At 41.3% G+C, this 23,681-nt stretch overlaps 1 protein-coding gene across 6 annotated transcripts in view; it reads left to right on the forward strand.

Annotated features, from left to right (window-relative positions):
• Positions 1–23,681, forward strand: part of aplp2 (amyloid beta (A4) precursor-like protein 2) — a 50,674-nt gene that overhangs the window by 16,434 nt on the left and 10,559 nt on the right. For 5 of the 6 annotated variants that reach the window (XM_085430696.1, XM_085430694.1, XM_085430697.1 and 2 more), the window contains exons 2-10: positions 10,474–10,647; positions 12,479–12,608; positions 17,552–17,664; positions 19,002–19,219; positions 19,440–19,636; positions 20,021–20,188; positions 21,786–21,919; positions 22,327–22,401; positions 22,720–22,878. In XM_085430696.1, coding sequence (XP_085286822.1) covers positions 10,474–10,647; positions 12,479–12,608; positions 17,552–17,664; positions 19,002–19,219; positions 19,440–19,636; positions 20,021–20,188; positions 21,786–21,919; positions 22,327–22,401; positions 22,720–22,878 — 1,368 coding nt within the window. The remainder of the gene's footprint in view (positions 1–10,473; positions 10,648–12,478; positions 12,609–17,551; positions 17,665–19,001; positions 19,220–19,439; positions 19,637–20,020; positions 20,189–21,785; positions 21,920–22,326; positions 22,402–22,719; positions 22,879–23,681) is intronic. The other variant, XM_085430698.1, reaches the window with a different exon arrangement.

Here is a 23,681-nt window from a genome sequence, read left to right on the forward strand (position 1 = left end):
GATAAATAGCAGTGCAGTATATTCAGCACCTGACACAATCCTATACAGCTGTTGCATCGCTTCATTTTGAAGTGCTTGAATTATCAAATCCATTTGTATTTACACCTACTTGTGCTCTAAATGGGCTCTCCTCACAGTTTGACTTGCAGTATCTCAACATCATGACCTCTCATGCTAGAACTATAATAAAAACATTGAAAACACAAAAAAAACCAAAAAACTAAATTCCTACCTTTTGCCTGTTTTGGGAGATTTATTCTTCTTCAGTTACCCAGATGGTGTTGATATGAGTGTTTAGTAATTTATCTGTTGTTGCAGCATCACTGTATCTTGTAACAGTGCTATCATGGGCAACATATTGTGACATCTCTAATTTATAAACTGCTTTTATTCGAGTCAGGATAGTTTGGGATTCATTTGTCTTGACAAATTGATCTTTGTCCCTCTAGCGCTACCTTATACTAAATGTAGAAGATTGATGTGGTTACTATGACATCACCAATTGTTTTTAAGGCTTGGAGTTTTTTGCACTTCCACCCTGGCTTTTTTTAAGCCCCCGATGTTGCCACTTGACCATTACTAATAATAACTAATAACTCAGCTAAGATCAATCACTTCATATGTTTTTTTTTTTTTTACCTCTTGAAGTCACAGTGTATGTGGCATGCAGTTGTCCTGAAACTCTAGCACTGTTTAGTATTTACCTCCCCTGATCAGGATTCCTCCCATAAGTCAAGCCGTGACTCACTGTCTGGTAAGTATTTTAGAAGGAACCAGCAGCAGTTGATGTGGCATTGCTGAACAGACTGACGCACACTGCCATGGCAATGAGTGCACTTTTTTTTTTTGTTTTGTTCAGGAGAGTCCCGAGCACAGATATAGCTTTGTTTACTGTACGTCTGCTCTGTATATGTGTGAACGCCAGGGAAAATGTGCAAAATCCTATAGAGCTGAGGGTCATTTTCATGTTTGCACACAAGGACAGAGTGTTGCTGAATGCACCAAACGGGGCAGAGCAGCTGTTATTGTTGTGTTATCCCCAGTGCCACTCACTCAGCCTTCGCAGCTCTTCTCCCCTCTCTGCCACACTGGCTCATATGCCAGTCTCTTGTAACTGTGGCCTCATTCCCTCTTTATCCATTTTTTTTTCTCTTTTTTTTTCTTCTGAACCACCCTCTTTTGTCTCTGTCCTGTCGTTCTGTCGCTTCTAATGATCTGTCTCCCTGCTTTCTTCTCCTCGCTCTCCCCTGCTCCACTTCTTCAATCTTTCACCCCATCATTTTCTCCCCTCTTTCTCCTTCTTTTCTTCTCTCTTTCCTCTTGCAGACCCAATGTTCGTCTGTGTGAATAGCTGGGATGCTTTTGTAGATCGTTTCCATAGTGACGAGACATTTGAACAAGTCGTTATTCACGTCCGTTTGCTGTAAGCTGGAGAGAGGCCATGTTATCTCCCCCTGGCATACAGGCAGACCCGCGCAGCTCAATCACCACAACTGTTAGCCTGTAACCAGCGAAGTGCGCGTGCTTTAGCTCGAGTTTAATTACAAAAGAGTCTCATTGATGTTTATCTCCGTTAATCAAGCATATCAGCCTTACAGAGCAAGAGATCCGAGTTTCAGCTAAAATCTGGCTCGTTTCAGGAACTGTTAACTTTGTTTTAACGTAGAACATGTGGAAGATTAACACCAGTGAACACTTTACTTTGCAGTTAAAAAATAACTTTAAAGTGTTTTGCTATAGTCCACAAAATCTTGGAAGTTGAGTACATCTTAGACCCCTCAAAGTTCTTATCAGTATAAAATATGATGTCATCATGTTTCCAAGAAAACACTCACCAATGAGCCATTAAAATGACACATTTGTAGCAACATATTATTTTAATTTCCCAATAAAAAAATTTATATCCAGAAAACGTGAATATTATGACGGGATATATTATGATCATGATGCCTGGTAGCCACCTACCAATAGACTAAAAATAACGTTGATATAGTAGAGCAGTGTTGCAGAAGGAAAACGGCTCTACTATATCAATGTGGTTTTCACACCCATATTTATTTTCTGTTTATTAATGTAACAAATGTAAACCTAGCATGGATGTCTTTGGTCTGTGGGACTAAACCAGAGTTCTCAGAAGAGCCACACATGCACACTCAAACATGAAAACATACACATCCCAGATGCAAAGCTAGCAGCCAGTCAGACTGCTCAAAATCAGAACCTAACAACTGATTTTGTTAACAACCTAACAACTACCAGAAGGTTCTGAGTTTGAACGTGCTGATCACCTGGGGTTTTTGTGTAGAGTTTGCATGTTGTTGTGGGTTTTTTCCTGTGTTCCACTTTCCTCCCACAGTCCAAAGACATGAATGTTATGGTATTCGGTGGCTTTTTGTGGGAATAACCAAGTTTTTTTTTTGTTTGTTTTTTTTTTTCTTCTTCCTTTTTTTTTTTTAATAAAGGATCCAATTCGAATTTCAGCAAGATAAAGGTCAGCAAGCACAAAACCGTCTTCTAGGCCTTTTTTTCCCCCTCTTTTTTTTTTTTTTTTTTTTTTTTAAATCTCAACGCACATGAACCACATTTCTTCAACCTACTTTTACTCCTGTCTCACAGTTTTAAAAAAAAATACTGGGTTAAGTAGTGATTTTAAACTGACTGTAGATGTGAGTCTGTCTCTGTCTTAACCTTGTGCTGAACATATCCGGGCGGAAAGGCTCAGTCATAGTTGGACAAGCTGTTAGAAAATTGGATTGATGATACATCTTGAGTCAAAAAGGTAAAAATTTCCTTATTGCATCTCACTGAGATCAATCATCCTTTGAACTCTCCTTAATTGATCAACTCATTGTCAAATTTGAATCATTTTCCTGGCTCGAGAAATGAAATGCATATGGTTACACGACTGTATTTTTACTCTTTCACACTTTGAAGCAGTCCCACACAGTCTCATTATCAATGGCATGTTCAATCAAGCACAGGTGGAGCATAGAGAATTACTAATAAGCTGACTGTCTTATCTGAGGCTGGGGTTGGGGTTGGTGTGTCATGGATAATTCAAGGGTGTGGTAAGAGTATTTTTCCGCTCCCATGTGACAGTTTGAAGGAGAAGGAAGAGACTTTTCTCTCACGTCCGGTTCAGTCTGGCTGTGAATGATGGGAGGTTAATGAACCATACAGAGGTGACCGCTAGTGATTAGAAGCATTATGTTCGGTCCTCTGTGAAGCATCTCCCTGTCACCTTAAACTCTAACAAACACCGAAAGACACACTCAAGAGCAAAAAAACTTTCCTTGAAAACAATTGTACTTTAGTTTTTTTTGTTTTCAAAGTATTTTTTGACTTTTTCAATGTTGAAGAAGAACTTTTTTTTTCACTCGCTCAAACACATGCAGACTTTGTAGTTGGACAAAAGGACACTCATAGAGGAAGATCACAGTGAGTAATGTTTCTGTGTAAGGAGGAGGAAGCAGAAGTGCAACTTTCACATGTTTAGGTTTTGACTTTAGAGGGGAGAATGTCATTAACTGGAATCAACTGTTCCCTGAAATGCAAATGCATTTTTTGCACTGTTGGTTTGGGGCAGTGACTCATAGGGCATTTCCTTCTAGGGTAGTCTCAGGACACTTTAGATGGTGAAGACAAAAGGCCATTTTGCTCAGACAGAGGAGCCAATTTGCATTGCAGTGAGGGTTTGCCCTTTGGATTCCAATTCTACAAACATGACACCTTTTTCCTTTTGTTATTCAGCTTTTACTGTCTACCCTTTGAGGGTGGGAGGTGGCAGAGGTGTTTGGTCAGTAGGAAAATGTCACTGTCACAGTGCTGCTGAAAGTCTCTCCCCCACCTCTCGTCTGTTATCTGTTGTTTGTGTAGTGATGGTGCCAGTGGCTCACGCCCAGCCTTCCCATGGGCTTCACGACTGGCAGGAATCACAGCTGTGTGTGTGTGTGTGTGTGTGTGTGTGTGTGTGTGTGTGTGTGTGTGTGTGTGTGTGTGTGTATAAATGTTACGTTCTTACTGAAAGAAGTTAGCTTATATATATATATTGATTTTGATTCCGTGGTTTACACTTCTCATAAAAAACAATTTCCTGTGTTTCTTATTGAATTAAACTTTTGGCAAAACATGACCATAAGACCGAGGGGAAATAGTTGCCAGCTTTTCGGTATAAATAATCAGTAGATTCCAGATAATAAATCAAAGTTTTGTCATTTGTTTTTAATCCCTGAACTGTCACCCACTTCCTGTTAAGTTGTCATATCCATTTTAATAATGTTTTCCTAATCTCAGACTTACTCCTCATGTATTCAGTTTCCTCTAAGCTGCCAACAGTAATTCCTATAACACATGTCATTATTTCTTTTTTATTGTGATAGTCACCTTACTCCAACACAGTGGGCTCAGGTAAACAGCTTAACCCCCCTTTTCTTTGCACACATTAAGCTCATAATCTAAATAGGCAAAACGTAAGCAGGCTGAATGCTCCTCCATACTTCAAATCACTGTCGGCATGAACACGTCTGTGTCCGTTACATTGATTCTTGTCTCGGTCCACAGCGGCACCCAAAGTGAATCGAATGAAGCGCTTTGTTTGGAAAAATATCTGCGTTTATGTCACCGCTGAAATTTCGATCTGTGCAGCATAAGTTGCTCCGTCGATACTTAAACGAGATAAAAATGCCAAAGTCTGTCTCCTTCCTCTTTTCTTCGAGCTAACATTATCCACAGATCCGTCTGTACGAGTGAAATTCTCTGAAAATGTTTTCTTTTCATTAGTCGTGTTCATGGGGGTGTTTTCATGTCTAAATCTGGACACCGAGCAAAGTATTTATTGATCAGTGACTCAAACCACTGCATATTGTTTAAAGGGAAATGAATTATGTTTGCCTTTCAAAGAAAATGCAGTTACAGAAGCAACAAACTAAAGAAACAATAAACAAGCCATACTAACGGCTGTTATAGAAACTAATACAGAAACGTGCTTTAATTGCTCCCCCACACACATTAGCACAATGAAACAATGGCTGCTCAGTCACACATTTTACTGCAAGCAATAAGACATCTCAAATCAATATTACATTTATTATGTTCCTGTATATTGTCCATGTAGGTTTTCCTCCTGTACATGTGAGTGCAGCTTTCTCACTACTGCATATCTTGTTTAAGTATTAAGTCACCAGAGGGAAGGATTATGTGGATTAACGATGCCAGGCATTTCTCTGCAGAGTCACATGGACGCTAAGCATTCTGTGAACATGAGAAATCCTGACTGGTGCCTCGTACTGGAGCTGCTTTTAAAAGGGGGCCAGACTGTGAGAATGGCTTCACCATACCTCTGCCAAAATTAGACCGGTTGCCACCGCTCAGTGAGGCCTGAAAAGTTTATAGAACAGTTGACACTGGAGCTGACTGCAGTGTAGCTGTTTTTATGCACAACATGGGCAGATTACCAGAAACTGTTTATGAGAGAAGCCAGGCTCCACCGTTTATTCGACTGTCTGGTCACGGAGGAAATTTGTGTACAGTTTGTTTTGGCACGTTCAGAGTTTGCACCTCTGTGACTGCTTTGGTGGATCACCTCTGAGGTGCGAACCCTGCTGTTTTGAAGATTATGACTCTTATGTATTCATCTCCCCTTTCCCACTGTTCTCTCAGTGTGTGTCCCAAGCTCACACGCTTTTCTTGCATACTGGCCTGACAGGTCAACCTGAGACCACACAACCACACACATACACATACACACAGATTGGATTAGCTTCTTCTGGATTTTGCCCAGATGCTGTGTGGTAGGTCATGTAATAATTGACCCGCACTGGTCCTGCAGGGGCTTACTGAAGCCTCATTAAGGAATGTTTCTTTCTCTTTTCTTTTTTGGGGGGATGTTTTTGTGCCAGCTGTCTTAGCTACACCTTCCTTATTCTCTTATTTCTGCACACAATCTGCATTGTTACCGATATCGGGCTTTATTTAGTCCTTTTCAGAGCTTGCATGGAAAATCATTTTCTCCCTTTCATATCAAACAGTGGGAAAATGTCTTCCACAGACTTGATAATGGCCTGAACTTAAATAATCCATCTCAGTAAATGTAAAGCGTTAATCCATTTAGACCGTTTCTGTGACTTGTTGTTATTTCATTTCATGTCATGTCGATTATTTTCAGCATTTCTTGTCATTACATGATAGAAATAGTGGGGCGAAACAGGAAATGTTGGTAAAAAGAGAAGGGAAATGACACAGAGCAAAGAAAATCACCATCAATTATCTTCTAATGACTTATCCTCTGGAGGACAGTTTTTCAGGGCTTTCAGCAGACAGTGGATGTCTTTATGTCTTTTCCCATATGCCACAAGTAAGTGCTTATGAATTCAGATACATTTTAAAATGCTACATCATGCATCATTATCAGAAAACACCCGATCATCCTTATTTTCTTCTCCACAGTCCCCGTAGAGAGCATGCTTCTGGTCCCAAAATCTTGTCCCTTGCAAATTTATGTTGATTCATCTTTTACAGAGATTTCACTGCACTTAGGTTCAGCATTTATCTTGTAAATATATTATTTTGAAGTAAAAAGAGAATTAGAAGTGTTTCTCTGTTTCTTTATATTTATGTAACAATACAGCAATAAATAAGTCAAATGTGTACACAATGTATAGCAAACAGTGGTTTAATGTAGACTAGATATAGATGCTTTAACTCGCTCATGTTTTACCCTTCAAACGACAAACACTCTGTTTGTGTAGCTTGGTTCTTAGAGGGCCAGGCTCTAATATCTGTGGTATATTTATCTGTTACGGGAATAAAAAGGAGCATTGTTTGTGTGTTCATTCAGTGTTTCATGCGTTACAGCACAACATGCCCTGCCATGTCTTAGCTTGTTTTATGTGGAACTTGGCTCGGCTCTCAGAGCAGACCAATAAAACATGTTTGTGTGTAGGAGGCGGACTGGGAAAGCGGTGGCACACACACTGGTGTGTGTTTGGAGTAAAGAGTGAAAACGAGCTGAATGATCCTCAACCCACACAGCTTTGAAACAAGCGCATGTCTCTCCTGCGTTCACGCCACCTTCTTTATTGCATTACAGTCTGCGTTGACTTGAGAATAATATTTGAAGCTGGGATATAAGCCAATCGGCGCATGTTTCCTGCTGCTGTTTACCCAATTTGCCTGAGCTTTCCTCTGTCTCACCGCCTCTCCCTTTTTCCAGCTTCCACTCCCTCTCGCCGTCTTTTGTCTCCCCTCTTGCTGAGCTTACGCACAGGAGCAGGTGTTCACACTTACACGATATAACATCTCACGGTGAGTCAGTAATGAGAGATGAGAGGGCTCGATGACTTTTTAGGCGCGGTGGCTTATTTGTCCGTGAGGTGTGTGCCTCAGCAGTTAAAATTACATTCAGATTGTTTTTGTATTTTAGCAGCATAGAGATACACACACACACACACACACACACACACACAATGGTGGTAACGCATGACAAAGAAAATATTTTGTATCGAAGCATATTTCTGTATGCCAACAAAATCTCAAAAGACAGCATGATTTTCAGTGCAATCCAACGCTCCCGTTTGCTCTTCAAAATATGCTGAAGGCTCATCTTTTTTTAATCCCACTTATTAATCTATTATTTCATGTCTCCAGGCAATCTAATCTGTTTTTTCTGTTTGTATAAAGCCTTCAGGTCTAGCGAGCTGAATTAGCAATAACATTACATGAGGATTTTTTTACACCCTGATCATAAATATCAGCAAAAATAATTGACAGTCAAAGGGCTGCTGTACTGTAAAAATTAAAAAATGAAATAGTGGCCTGATCTTCTATTTCATGTTGAATCACATCGAGATTGAAGAACGTAATTAAATATTATTGCATATAACCTCCATTTCGCTGGCCCTCGTGGGTTGACAGAGCACATCGTTCTTGAATGACATAAAGAACTGGAACAATGACACTCCAGTTGTGTGCTTGACTGCTCTGGAAATGACATTCAGATGAGCCACTGTCCAAGGCTGAGTCGCAACCAAACAAAAATTGTCTGTTTCAAAGTTGGACCAAAATGTGCGACATGTTGAATCAAGAACAAAGGAATCTACGTCTCCTGTAGCAGTGTGCATTTCGCCGTGTGTTTTCTAAAGGTGACACGGAAAAGACAGGAACCACAAAGGAGCTAGTTTTCTGTGTGTCACTTCTCGCGCTCTCAGACGCCCTCCATTGCACTGCTCTTTGTGCAGGTCTGGCTCCTAAACTGGCATGTGACTGCAGATTTACCACAGTGGTATTAACTGCCTCCACTCTTCCTACAGTGCTATTGTTGTCTTTGAAGAATTAAATATAAAGCGGGAATCAAAGGGGTGTCGAGACACACCCAACACTTGTTTTTCAACGGCAACCTTGTAGTTGTAGTCAGGCTGTCACTATCCCCTCTACACCTCTCTGCTCCTGAGGCACTCTGAGAATACCTGAGAAAGCAGGTGGAGAGCAAACAGGCTTAAATTTTTTGTTCAGGTCAATCCTCGCTAGTTGCTGTCTTTTCAACAATTAACAGTTTGTTGGATTTAACAGCATAAAAATATACATAGTTCACCATGCAAAGTCTACAAAATTTTTCAAATAGAAGAATTTGTTAGGCCAGCAGGTAAAACATTATATGTGTGTATAAGTACACAAAGTGGAAGTAAATTCAAAGAAAAGAAAATGTATATAGTATACAGTACTGTGTTTGTTTTTGTAAGCCTCTATCTAGCTACAGTTCAATAACTGTAATAATAACCTAAATCTTAGTGTTCAGTTTTTAACCGTTTGAGATTTGCTGCCGTTTTATTCCTTGTTTGATTGCCTATTTTAGTTCAGAGAGGGAGTATTGGAGCAGGGTAAAGGCATAATCAGGTAGTCTGTGTGGACGGACATGTTTTGAGGATGTGTTTGTTGCTAAATGTGCACGTGTATACTTATGTAGGTATGTGTTGGGCTGGAGCTTTATTCAGTTGATGTGTGTTTGTCTGTGTGCAAGCAGACTGAGCTCTGGTTAACTCTGCAGCTCATCACGCAGCACAGCCAACTGCTGATTACACAGCACTTGTTTTGTCCTCACTCTACTCTGTTCTGCATCCATTGTCAGCCTGGGAGCCTGCACAGAATTAAACAGAGAGCTTTGTCTAACACGCTGTTACTCAAGCGTTGCTCTTCAGCTGTTTTGTCCTTGGCTCAGTGCTACAGCGGCGACACCTCTGCCCACATCTTCTCTGTGTTGAGAACCCAGCAAATGGTCAGAAATGTGTCGCCGCTCATTGCCTTGATCTCCCTCTGGGGCTGAAGCGTGTTTACTCAGTCTGATGATATTATGACAATCAAGTGGGCATCAGTTCTGTTCCACTCCCTGTCTGGAGACTCCCTAGTGTCTGCTTTGGGACAGTTTGGCATGCAGACCTACATCGCTTCACTGATTAATATGAGATGCCTGTGCAGTAGCACCACTAGCATCACGTGAACATTAGCAGGATGTGACTTATTGTTTCAATGAGGAGCCGATGACACGACCCATGCTAAACACACACCGAGCCACATGAAAGCCAATTGTGCAACAGATGACTGCACAGTAGCTTTGAATGTGTCCATTTGATATCATAAGAGCTGTTTAGTTATCAAATGAAGGACATGCATCTGGGTGTTTGTGCTTCCTGCTTGCTTAAAGAGGAACTACAGTATATTGTTTAGGAAATCATAACAGAGAAGAGTATACAAAGATAGCAGAAGCTAACAGTTAAGATCAAAGGGTGTGCAAGTAAACAAAGATGGGGAATGGCGTTAGAAGAAAGAAATATTATGGATATATTTCCAGAATATCTTGAAAAACCTGCCTATCTTGTTCTAATATGTCTGCACAGCTGACCTGATGATGCAGAGTGTGTGGATTGTTTACTCTGAAGAATAAATGATCTCTACTTTGTAGAAAGACTTTGGTCCCGGGAGGTCTAGACAATCAAAGCTCTGCCTTCAACTAGGAATGTCCTGGTTTGTGAGGCGTGACGGACTGCAGTTTTTTTCCCCGTCTGATCTCCTGCTCTCTGTGTGAAGCCTCTTAGTTACTCAGTGCACATCAGAGCTAAAAATGTTGTGCACAAATCCAATCAAACCTCCACTTGTTTAACCATCCACCCTGCCAAATATTCCCCAGGTGCAATTAATTTGTCTCCTGTCTGAATCCCTCTGCTCTCTCAGCACTGCAGCAGAGAGTTGGCAGCAGCCAAGACATGCAATACTTCATGTCTTATAAGTTCTGTATTACAGCACATAATCCGAATCTGGTTTATCCGATCAGACTCCATAATGCAGAATGGTGTTTATGAGAGATGGGAGTGGGGCAGACAGCTTCTCAAGTCTGTCAACCAGCTTATTTCCCAGCTTTTATGGGCTTTATGATGACTGAGTGTTTTAACCCTTATTTCTCTCTTTGCTCTTGTCCTTCTGCAGGCACTGGCAGCAAACGCAGGCACAGGGTTTGCCGTGGCCGAGCCACAGGTGGCGATGTTCTGTGGAAAGCTCAACATGCACATCAACATTCAAACCGGCCGCTGGGAACCAGACCCATCTGGGACTAAGAGCTGTGTAAGAACCAAAGAAGGTATACTGCAGTACTGCCAGGAGGTAAGACATTGTGACACAGACACGTCTTTATCCTGTCAGTCTCACAGACTTGATGAAACTCATTTACTACTTAGAACGCTCAGTAGCTTCATGAGTTGTCAGTTCATTAAATTAGATGGCTAGGGATGCAACTGTGTGAAAGTGCAAGAAACGTGTTTGAAGTAACAATTGCAAGGATTTTTATTTTATTATTATTTTTTTGGATAGTTGTTTTTATATGACTGCAATTAATCAAATTTAATTTCAGAACCACTTTCGGCTTTGAATGATTATTAAAGCTAGATAATTGAGATAAAGCAATTATTTTGCTGCGTTCTGTTTTGCAGTAATTGTTTTGCTTTCCTTTCCATTTACCTCTCAATGAATGTGCCAGACCGTGGCATATTTGGTTTCTTTATTTATTTCTAGCAGTTATTTAGTTGTTTAATTTGAATTATAATTAAAGTTCAGAGAAGTTTTAACAAATTAAGCTTTGCCTGTTAAGTAAAGTCTTTGAGTAGTTGTGTTAAACAATCCTGGTCTCAACACTGACCAAAACAACTGTGATGATGACTTTTGTGATAACTGAGCATGACATTACGTTGCCATTTATCCCCCATTTGTGCCATAGACACAAGGAAATTTTCTTAAATTCATGTGTTTTTGAACATATATTTTGTCACATTTTCTTTATACTTTTTATACCTAAATAATAAAATAATAATTTCATCATGTCTGGTTGATTTTAAGAGTTTTCGGGTGGCACATGTGTGATGGCTAAACCTGCAGTCTACTGTGTGCTTTTATTCATTTTTCTTGTTCCATTTAGCAGCTTATTGGTGCTGCTGTCAGGAAATATATTAAATGTCATTTACTGAGAGTTAACTGAGAAGAATACTTTGACATTTTTGGATACACGCCTGTTTTCTGTCTGGTGGGGAGTTAGATGAGAGGATCAAACCGATCTCATGTCTGTACAAAAATAAAAAAGCAGTGAATTGGAAAAAAAAACAAGATATCCGGTTTAATAAGTGAACTTTAGAGCTGCTTTCAGGCAGATTTTTGGACAGAGCCAGGCTATTTTCTTTTTTCAGCCTTCTTGCTAAACTAAGATAACCTGCTCGTGGCAAATGAAAATGGTGTCTGTTCAAAACAGCTGGGTTTGCTTCACAGTAGGTTCACATTGAAATAACAAACTTTTGCACAACTTTAGATTATTAAGTATAAATTATTTGTTGAGGACATTTTAGGTTAGGTGGGTGGCATTGAAGACTAAATTGATGTGTACTGAGGGAAATTAGCTACTGTGGTGAGGGGAAAAGCCAATTTTCATTTTTCTGTGATTTGTCACTAGAGAGGCTATAAGGTGTTATTTACACTATGGTGGGTGGCTTTTAAATTCCCAGATCTTGTGACTGTCATTTTCTCAAGCTGCCTCTAAAACGAAGTTTTACACAACATGGATATCCTCACTCTTATTTACTCAGTACTCCTACTATACCTGCTAACCCAGGAGGCTTCTGGAAATGGTGTCATGGTTTATTATGCAGCCATCCAAGGGAAGAAAAAAAAAGCAGGGCTGTACATTTTCAAGCAGCCTATCTCAAAAGCTTCAGTTGCATTTACCAATGACATTTTGTTGGCATTTGGGGAAAGTGTAAATCATATGCTCTTTCACGGATGAACAGATGGCATCTAGAGAGTATAAAGTGTGGATTAAAGGATCCTACTGAAGCTCCACTTATCTCACCTTCTCTCTCTCTTTCACACACATCTACACACGGACACACACGTACACAAATGTACGTTCTCTCAGTGCTTAATATTAATTTGGGTCTTCTTCTTCCTGCAGATGTATCCAGAACTCCAGATTACAAATGTGGTGGAAGCCAACCAGCCCATTCGCATTGAGAACTGGTGCAAGAAAGAGAAGAAAGTGTGCAAAGGGCACGCCCATGTTGTAGTGCCTTACAAATGCTTAGGTAAGCTTGTGCACTTATGAGTGGTTCAAGGGTCGGGAGAAATCACTTAGGTGGTAAATAACCCTTCAAATCTAGATGTTCTTCATTTTCCCCCTTTGTCTGTATTATCCATCAGGGTGGAGAAAGATTAGAGTATGATACATCTTAGCCACAGGCAGAGGTGACATAGAGCAATATTGGATTCTGATTCAGTTGACTAATTCTGGCCTTGAGCTGCAGATTGAGCAGATCCAGGCTGGATGGGAGCTAATGTGTTTCAGAATGGATGGCTTAGGGCCATGAGCCTTTTATTGCTGGGGAGGCTTGTTGAGCAATAAACTGCAATCTTATCCCCCCTTCCTCAGACAGTGGCCATAAACTCACACAGACACACAGGGTCAGCAAGAGAGGGGTCTGTGAGGAGGCCTACTTTATTACTCCCCATTTCGCCATTCGCCTGCACTGTCATAGACAATGCTCTCTCTCCCCTGTCTCCTGCAGAATCTCTGTAATCAGCAGTGGAAACATGGCTATATTCTGGTTTATTAAATGTCAGATATAGCCCCAGACTATGCAGGCCACATGCCTCTGTGGCCCCCGACTTACAAAAACACAGTACACTCCTGCTACCGCTGAGGATTGCAATAAGATAGAAATGGAGTCTTGAAACTCCTCCCTGTATTTGTCCAGCCATGTCAGGAAGAAAAAACATCTTCCTTCATGCTGCTAACACTTTCCGACATTCTTCCTCTGTCCAAAGGCCTCTTGCTGATTGAGTTGTGCCGCTTTCCAGGATGAAAAAGCCATTAGCACTTGCACTGGACTGTGAAATAGGCTACCATTCAAGAGCATTTTTGGCAAATGCAGAGAGGTGGTTTTGGGGTACTCCATGGGACAGCAAACACACATCCAGAGCGGCTACTTGGTGGCTGAGACGTGAATACAGATGAGAGATTTAGAGGCGGAATCATTTTTCCAAAATTTCACTATGGCTTCCTCTCATCTGACATCCAGAGGCTACAATACTTAATAGGACTGTACTTTCACTACAGCTGACTGTTGCACCTGAACTCTTTAAGCATAGTTCAACAGCAGTGAAACGACTTCTATTTGATTAGGCCAATTTCATTACCTCTTCTAGAATAATTAAGGATTCACTCTTGCACATTTTTCGTCATCATTGTTAAAGGGGTGACACTCATGCCCTATCAATTTACAGAGCCCTCTCTGCTGCTCTGCTAAGCTCCAAATGAGGAGCCTCAACTGAGAAAGCAGAGGACAGATGGAGAAGGAGAGATAAACATAAGGTGTTGGTGAGAAGAAGGCTGTTCAGAGGGTTACTGCTTAATTATGTAATGGAGCATTTTAGGGGGATTAGTTGGAGGGCTCTGATCATACGCTTCATGACATGCCATGCTTCTGCCACTTCACCGTGGCTCCTCTCTGCAGTCCATTACTTGTCAGGCCTCTCTATCATATCAAATGCAGTAACAAGTGCTTTTAAATTATTCATTGTTTGCAATGTCTGCATAATGTTTCAGAGAAATGGACATCAGAGGTTTCGCCTTTTGTTTGTCAGTGTACTTTAATTATACTAGATTCAAAAAGAAATGAAATGCTCCAAAGGGAGCTGGGCTTTAGCTGGAAGGATTTGATTAAAAGGGCTAGACCTGCACCCATGTCAAATTAATAGGTTTATATGAATAATGCAAGTGCTAAGGAAGAAGCTCAGTGTAAAAGGAGAGAGATGGGTTGTGCTGTAGTCCATCTCTCTCCATGCAAAGGCTCAGAGCCACAATCCCTCCATGTTTCCTGTCCTCAAACAATGGCTCTGCAAATGAATGCGATTTTTGTTCCATGGCGCTTTAATCCCTGCAGCATGATGTCTTTGTCAGACGAGTCAGGATTATTTTAGAGACTTTTTTATTATTATGTCTAGAATGGTAAAAACGGTTATTGCACATGTGTGACTCTGGTGTTTGTTGGCGTGTCTGTTACATAGTGATTAAATTGACTGCAGACTGCATGTTATTGGAGAAAAATATAGGTGCACTCTTTGTATTTGCAAACACTGCTTTATTGAGACAACTTTACATTTGCATTTTGGTTTTATAGAACTAGGGGCTTAAATTCTGCTGCCCCTGGTAGCTGTCTCCAATATGGCATCATTTATTTGAGGCATATTAAAGCCTTTTTAAGATACTTTGTAGACTTTTCAGGAGGCATTTTAAAGCGATGTTTAGGTGGGTGGGAAATGTACATAATTGCATAACATTTATGCACATGGCACATTCTTTGCTTTTCCTGTTGACTAAGTCTATTGGTGGAACAAAGGGCAGGATACACAGTGACAAGTTCAGTTGTCGTAACAGATGCTGAGTTGTGCTATTGTGAATACACTGAAAATGTGTACAAAAAAAGCTTGGTGCGCTATCTGTTAGTATTCCATTATGGCTTGAAAAATGTTTTGCAGAGTCAGAAATAAGTCTTCAGGCCATCACAAAACATTTTCTAGGGTCTAAAACCAGTAGTTAAATGAAGTGTTCTTTCCATTATGTGTCATCGAACTCCAGCTACTTCCTGATTTTAGAAATGTCTGGTTCCCTCCCCAAAAAAGCACAATCCAAATGTAAATGACAGGTTAGCCAAGAAATCAAAAATAACTTCACATTAAACGAGCTATATGGCTTAAAATCAGACAAAGCAACAGGTGCATGCATGTATTAATAATATTCCTCTAATTTATTTTAAAATTATGTATTTCAAACTATTTTTGTCCAGGAAACACTCATTTTTTCCATCCATATTTATATTTGAATTTAGGGTGTAGAAATTATCACTGAAATTAATGACAGCAGGTTTCACCTTGAGAGTCCTTGAAACACAAAAGCTATGCGCTATGATTTAGCACCTTGCAGCAGTGAGAGGATCTTCAGTACATGCCTTATATGCATTCGGTGCAGCCAGACCAGGAATTTGACAGTGTTAGCAAGGGCATCTGATAGATGGCAGGTTAAAGGAAAAGTGGATGAATAGAGTATGTGGAGAGGAGGTCACCGAAATAGAAGAGTATGCTCTTATGCTCACACTTGCAACTACACAAACTGATAATGCACAGAAAACACACGGTGCTGGGTTTCTTGCAGTGAGCAAGGCACAGCTGCTCACCGAACACCATCATCCATCACCCACTGCAGTGTGACTGCATACGGCATCTGCTTGAAACCCACTCCACCTCACAACCAGAGAAGCCTCTGAGAGTGAGTGGACGAAATGAAAGCATAAGTAAATGAATCGCTTAGCATCCGGTGGAGAATATATGGAGCTGAGGGTTACAGGGAGTCATATTCGTCCTTGAGCTTCTCAGTTTCTCTGGAAAGGAGGCCAGAGTTAGTAAAGCGGAAGGCAATTTAAATCATTAGCAGCAATGAAATAAAATAAAAGTTGTTCTCCTACAAAGTGAGCAAATGTCATTGTTAGAGCTCTACTTGCTTAAAAGTGGAGGACAGAAATATCAGCAGCAAATCCATAAAAATGAAGGGAGTAATCATGCAGAATGGCCACTTCAAGTGTTTATTTTATAATAATTTTGTTATATTATTGGGCTTGGCTGTTCTATTATTCTACTGTAATGCCCTGTGGAGTCATGACAGAGCTAATTTTTACCCGTTAACAATATATAGAATTGCAGATATATGGGACAGAAATTGAGCTATAAAATGTGGTGAAATAGAAGTAGTGCAAGAACAAGTAATGAGAATAAAGGGTATAAAATGTTCAGTGACAGAAGTGTCAAACAAAGCCATGAATCATATCTTCATTGAAAGCCAGAAGACAGATAAAATGTTAAATCAGATGCATTCAGTATTCTGTTGAATAATTTTGTGCCAACCAGCAATTGCACAATTACTTAGATGCAATTGATGTGTCTAAGTAGAGAACCTGGATAAATCTGCTTAATGTGGCTAACCTTAACCATTGGTGGGTATAAAGCAGACGGGGGTCTGAAGGGGGGGTGGTGAGAAGCAGCTGCTGAGTCCTCTACTATTTCAGGCTCTCTTCTCTTCCTATCCTACCCTCTCATTTTCCAAAACACTGCTTTTTCGCCCTCTACCCGCCTGCCTCGCCTCGCCTGTGCTCCAGCAGCCCTGCCTGAGGCCGAGTTTAGGGCGAACCACTAAATGAGCAGTTATAGGACAGCTCCCAGCCCTCATCGTGAAACCTCTAGACCCTGATTTGTGTGCTTTCAGCCCGCGCTCTAAACCTTCTATTCATTGGGCCCTCTTTTTCTTTCCCTGCCTGGCTGCCTGGCTTTCCATCTGTTTCTGGTGGCCATGGCTCTACCTGAGCAACTTGTCACACTGCCAGCATGTGAGCAGTCACTGTCCTTTTTAATCTTTCTTATGACCCCTGCACCATTTTCTCAGACGTGCATGTTTTTCTTTTTTCATCTTAAATCTATTCATAGGAACTCACAAGAAACCTTTCAAGCCATTTATTTCTTCCAGATCCTCTTTCTGTCAGCTCGCTCTATGAATAAAACATCGCTGAATTGAATTCATCAAGCAAATGATGTCATTTTCTTGCAGGAAGAGCCTGGACTACCTTAAAAGAGTCACAGTGTGAAACCTGATTTTCTCCACTGCCATTTTGATTGCAGATGGGTAACAGATGCAGCTATAGAAGGGAGATGAATCCCTCTCAGGTTCTGAGGCAGCTACAAGTGTTAAAGTGCCAAATGCCCTCTCTGTTATACCGCTGGAATAAAGTATCTAGGACCAGGCAGCTATGAATTATTGAATCTTGGCCCCCTTTTTTGCTCTTCATCTATTCCTTTTTAGTCCGACTATGAGATATTTTTATAAACCCTGGCAGTGCTGTTAGGCAGTGATTAGGCTTTTTTTGGACAGATTGGTGGTGTGAATAACAGGCATATTGGTCCATTTTCTGTTTTGCTGTTACAGTGGGCGAGTTTGTGAGTGACGTCCTTCTGGTTCCTGAAAAGTGCAAGTTCTTTCACAAGGAGCGTATGGACATGTGCGTCAGCCACCAGCAATGGCACAGTGTGGCCAAAGAGGTAAGGAAGGAATCACCTCACAGGAAATGGTGGGAGGCTGTGTATCCTGTGGGAAGACGTTGTTAGCTTTAACTCGCAGATTAAACAAGTCTCTTCTTCCTCTCATACGGATCGTTCTTATATTACTTGCCCGTATTTCCACTCTAATGTCTTTCCACCTGTCTCTGAGAGTCTCTGAGGTCCTCTGATCATAGACGGATGGGGAGTCCTCACATTTCAGCTGTTAATCAGATTAGTGTTGTGGCTGTAATGCAGCTAATCCCACAGGGCGGCTCCAGAGCCACCCCTTTGGGGCCAGTATGACCACGGCTCACAGAGCCAATCATGTCACTCCCTGCCTCATGCTCCCTCAGTCCTACAGTCCAAAAAAAAATAGGCCAAAGACTGAGTATCATCTTCAGCCTTAGTTTGTGGGGCATCCAAAACAACCTGTAGTCGATAACAAATATGTTACACCTAAGCACGGATAAATCTTGGCAGAGGGAATAAGTGAGTAAGAAAAATGCTTCAAAAACAATCTCTCCCTCACCACCTGCCACTGGGATGTTCTTAAGCAGGGCGGCAAATTCAGTGGAGTTTCTCAGCTGCCATCAATTAGAGCGAGCTTGCACTCAGTGCTTGCATCAGCATTGTTGAAAAATAGCTTGGCAGTTGAAGGACTACATGACTTTTTATCATTCCAGTCAGTATGTGGCTGAAGAATGAGCTCTATCCTGCTGGTGGAGAAACCTCCTCTGCGCAGCACTATTCTTGAAGTTAGAATAAACAATGAAATTCAGCTTACATATAAATGTTCTTACAGTGCTTTCCCCTTTTCTGAATTGCTTTCTCTTTTGCATATTTGCTACACTTGTATATTTCAGATTCTTCAGACATATTTAGCAAATGTGAGAGCAGCCTTTTTGTTCTTCTTAGTCAGCAGTGATGTTTACATTGGAGCTCTCCTATGAATGCCATTATTGCCTAGTCTCTTATTTATTGTTGAGATTCACCAATATTGACTAATCTTGATTGAATGGGCTTGGTTGCACCTTTGTAAACAGTCACTTGGAATAGCAAATAACCTTGTTATCAAAGATCAGTGAAAGAAACAGGAAGTCTTGTCCTTGGCATTCTACACTGGAAGTCCTGGTGGTTGTGTCCTGAGGCTCTTAAGATGATTGCTTCTTCCATAACTCACATACTCCTTTATCAGGCCAGGCTTTCGTTGATGCTGAGGTCTTTTAAAATTGTCTCGATTAATAAAAGTTCAACAAATATCACTTTGTCAAAGTTAAAGCTGGTAAATTGGAGAGTGACCGACCCCGTGCCACGTGCCCTTTTCTTTCACCCCCCAGGCCTGCGGCAAGAGCTCCATGGTGCTGCACAGCTATGGCATGCTGCTGCCCTGTGGCATTGATAAGTTCCAAGGCACAGAATACGTGTGCTGCCCCGCCTCTCGCACAGAGTCCACCCAACCTTCCCTCCCCTCCCAGGAGGATGACGAAGATGAAGAGGTAGAGGATGAGGAGATTGACGAGATGGACCTGGATGAAGAGGAGGCTGTCGAGGACAGGTGAGCAATTGCGAAGGTGGAGGGCAGACTGCATCTGGATGTGTTCATGAAATATTGCAAGCAAAATAAGCGCTGCGTTGGGAAGGGCGGATGTAACTGGCCATCTGGATGAATTAAAGTTTTGTGACATTGATCCATGGCAGCTGCTCTGTCTCTCTTGATAAATCACTCCTTTCAATGGCTTACACCTCTTAACTTAACCGACTCTTTCCCTCATCAGCGAGACACCAGCTGACGAGCAGCCCACACAGAAGGAGGAATTGGTAGATGAGGATGAAGATGAGGAGGTGGAGGACGAGGAGGAGTACCACTATGTCTATGAGGACGAGGAGGCTGACAAGGAGGATGAGGATGAGAAGAAAGAAAGCAAAATGTCTGACAACCAGGATGAGGACAAGATTCTACAAGAAGTGAAAGGTTTGTAATGTGCTGTTAGATGCTGTCATATCATCCACTCAACCCCCTCCCTCTAACTCTCCCTTTATATGCAATTGCCACTACCTACATCTTAAATATAATCAAACCTTTTCAACCTTTCAGCTAGATCCAGTTATACCTAAATCCCCACCGGTCTGTAATTAGATAAGCTGAGCTCACACCACATACTGTGATGAACTGTTCTTCTTGTATCAGACTGAAGGGACATATCACCCTTTCTCATTCTTAGATAAGTCCAGCTCAGGCTGAACAGAAAGGAGGTTATGAACATGTTATTATCTAGTTTCTGTAGTTTTCTGAGTGTTTGTAATTGAGACTGCTGCCCAAAATGGCTGGTTGATCTAACAAGCTGTACTCTGGCAGCGGTGTGCACCCTGGAGGCTGAGACCGGCCCCTGTCGTGCCTCCATGCCCCGCTGGCACTTCGACATGAGCCAGAGGAAGTGTGTGCGCTTCATTTACGGTGGCTGTGCCGGCAACCGCAACAATTTCGACTCAGAGGAGTACTGCATGGCCGTGTGCAAACGTCTGAGTAAGTCTCACGTGACAGAGGCCGCTTTAACAAACCCTCCGCTCTCTTTATCTGTTTGTGTCTTTGCTGCAAACTTCCCACTGAAAGCCTTCAAGGAAATTATAGATGTAGTAAACAGAACACCTGTTCTGCAGTCGTTCTTTCCACGTTATTTCACAGCCACGTCCTCCTGAATATACTCTAAGCTGTTCTCTTTTGCTTTATTTTTCCAAACAATTATTTTTATTAATTATTTCAGTTTAAAAAATCATATCAAAAGTGACAGAATCTTCTTGGTGCAAAGAAGGTATTTTTTTTATCATCAGTTAAATTAGTTGAAATCTGTTTAAATGTGAGTCAGATTTTGTTTGATATTTAAATGATGATGTAAACCAATTCTTCAAATTACCATTTATTTGCTACTTCTTAATCCGTCAGATTTCATCCTTGCATCACTACACATAATGACATTTTTCATTTACTTTTTTTATGAAATAGTTTATTTGTAAAGACAAGATATAGCAGGTTCATTACTTTAGTGAAACGCTCTACTAATTTTGAACTGCAGACATTTTCCATATTAGTATTATCTAGTAGAAAGAAATCACATTTTCATTAGGTTTCATTTGAATATAAAATTATTTGAATAAAAGATTAAATACTGGAAATGTTATTTTCTTCCAGTCTTCTGCCTGACTGTCAAATCGGAGTTCTCTGTAGCAGTAAAAGAGAAAACTGTAAAACGCATTTAAAATTTAAACTAAATTTCAATTAAAAAAAAAACACTCATACTTTCCCCTCAGTAGTGTTCCTCTTTCTTCTTCTTTGACGGTCAATGTTTGCTCCCGGCATGAGTTTGTTTCTGTCTGTCTATCAGCAACCTGTCTCTTCTGATCACAGAGCACTGCAACTATTTTTGTTAGAAACCACCAGCATATGTCAGTCAGTAGCCCCTTTTTTTGCACCTGCAGTGATTTACTTCCCATCAGGTTAGACATAGTTCACAGTTGTAACCAACTGAATTTTTTCTTCATTTTTAAGGACTGAAGCTGCTAAATTTAGGAATTAGAAAATAAAGGTCCTTATTTTTAACCCATTCCTCTTTTTTAAGATGACGGGGCCAAAGTGCTTGAGGTGTCTTTCTATTTGCCAGCCTGAAGCAGGACTGTTTTTGCAAGTTGCAGGGATATGAGGAGGGAGCGGTGCGTGACTGTATAGAACAGAGCCCTCTGGCTTCACCCCCTGTGACCCAGTTGTCAAATACGGAGATATTTCTATTAGTGTCGGAGATGCGACCTGTCAGCAGAAAGCCGATTGGAAGATGAAAAGAACTGAAATGGAAAGACTGTCAGATTCTCTTAAATTTATCAGACTTACTGAGGGTGGAAGAATGCCAATGAGAGGAGTGCATCTGTGAGGATTTAGGTCCGGCGTCAATCTCCTTTCGCCTTTCAGCTCTTTCTCTCTGTGCCCAGTTGTCTGCCTGTGTGTCTGTCTTGCTGCCTACCTGTTTCTGCCAGGATCGGCTGGTCTGCTAGCCCGTCTCTCTATGTGTGTCAGTCTGTCCGGTTGTCAGTTCGCTGCCCTGACCTCTCGCCATCTGTGTCTGACTTTGCAGCCATGCCCCCGACTCCTCAGCCCACCGATGATGTCGACATCTACTTTGAAACCCCCGCCGACGACAAGGAGCACAGTCGTTTCCAGAGAGCCAAGGAGCAGCTGGAGATCAGACACCGTAACCGCATGGAGAGGGTGAGTTTACCAGCAAGAATCAGGACGCTGATTCCTGAGAGGCAATATGTAAGGATCTTTCCGCTCAGCTGCACTGTGTGACCACATTGTACATGATCGCAGATGCTTTGAAGAGATTTATTTCAGTAAAGCTGGTAGCTTTTTTGTTGCATCATTGGCAGTCAAATAGATATTTGTAGGAGGAAAAGGAGCAAGTGTATTATCTATGTTGTTTTTAAAAAAAATAAGTTAGAAGTCACATAAATCATTTGAATTTGAGATAACAACAAGAAACAAAGTCGTACTTTATCAGTTTCTTACCTACCTGGTATTGTTTTCCCAACAAAATAGCAGTTTTCTGAGTCATCGTAGGACTGCCTTTTATCTCCATTTCACTTCCTTCCCTCTCTATGCACTTCTCTCTCCAGGTAAGAAAAGAGTGGGAAGAAGCTGATCGCCAGGCTAAGAACCTGCCCAAGGCTGAACGGCAGACATTGATCCAGGTAAGACACTGATCCTTTCCCATGGGAGTCGCCCCTCCCCTCGGTTTGTCCCTTTGTTTGAATGAGGGATGATGGCTTGGGTCCCTCACTCCCTGTACCATTAAAGATCCCGTTTCCCTGGCTGTTCCATCTTTATCACTCTAAGGCTAAATGAGGACATTGTTTGAACGGGAAACCTTCTAAATGAGTCCCCAAGTCCCTTAACAAGCCTGGAAGGCGACATGAATGAAATTGAGACTTGTGTTTTTCTGTTAGTAGAAACTGAAAGAGTGCTATGCAGTTTAGTGTGCATATGTAAGATTTTGAACTGGTTTACAGCACTTCCAAGCTATGGTGGAGTCCCTGGAGGAGGAAGCAGCCAGCGAGAAGCAACAGCTGGTGGAGACTCACCTCGCCCGGGTAGAGGCCATGCTGAATGACCGACGCCGTCTGGCCTTGGAGAACTACCTGGCTGCCCTGCAGGCTGACCCCCCCAGGGTAAATGGCACACACCTGCTTCTCAGAGCAACTTTGTCATCCTTACCTTTCTCCATCTGGATGTTTCTTTTTCCTTTCCGTAGTCAATTTGAAAATAAATCTACGCGTATATTTCTGTCAGGCCACATTTACCACCAATTGCAGCTAATCTCATATCCTGCTAAAAAGAGCCTCTGACAACTTGCAGTCTATCATGAAGAGAATGGATTACTGCACCCATAAAAACACATATCCCCAAATCCCCCAAAGCACAAAGTCAATCACATTTCACCCTACAGCTATAATCCTTGTGTCAAGTTATTTTTAATTCCTTTTATCTAATAGACTTTTGATGCTTTTTGCCAGCACACAGTTTGACACTCTGTTAGAAGGTGCTGGTCACCTTTCCAATACCACTAATGTTGGGTTTATCAGCAAAAAGGGAATTGATTTAATGCCTTCATTTGTTCTCATTTCAAGTTTAATGACGTTGCCAGATTTAAGAGCACAGCTTTCGTTACACCTCCAAAACTGTTAATTGCGTCATCTGTAGTCTGATGCTATTTCTGTAAGTGCTGCAGAAGATTTTATGTTATGTTTTATGTGAAGTTAATCATTTTGCATTTCAAGCCAGCATTCTCATTGTTCTTCTCCTCGGATATATGACGAGCAAGAGAAAAATAATTTTCACTTATTTTATGTCTAACATAAAGCTAAATGGGTCATTTTTAATGAGAGTCTAAGGAGCTTGGAAAGAAAAGCGTTTGGACTAGCTCCTTAGACTACGATGACCTGGATGACTGAGAACCTTCACAGACTTTTTA

The sequence above is a fragment of the Copadichromis virginalis genome, linkage group LG14 (assembly GCF_057382275.1).
Source record: "Copadichromis virginalis isolate Kocher_CV1m ecotype Utaka linkage group LG14, C_Virginalis_male_GT1.1, whole genome shotgun sequence".
NCBI classification, from domain to species: Eukaryota; Metazoa; Chordata; class Actinopteri; order Cichliformes; family Cichlidae; genus Copadichromis; species Copadichromis virginalis.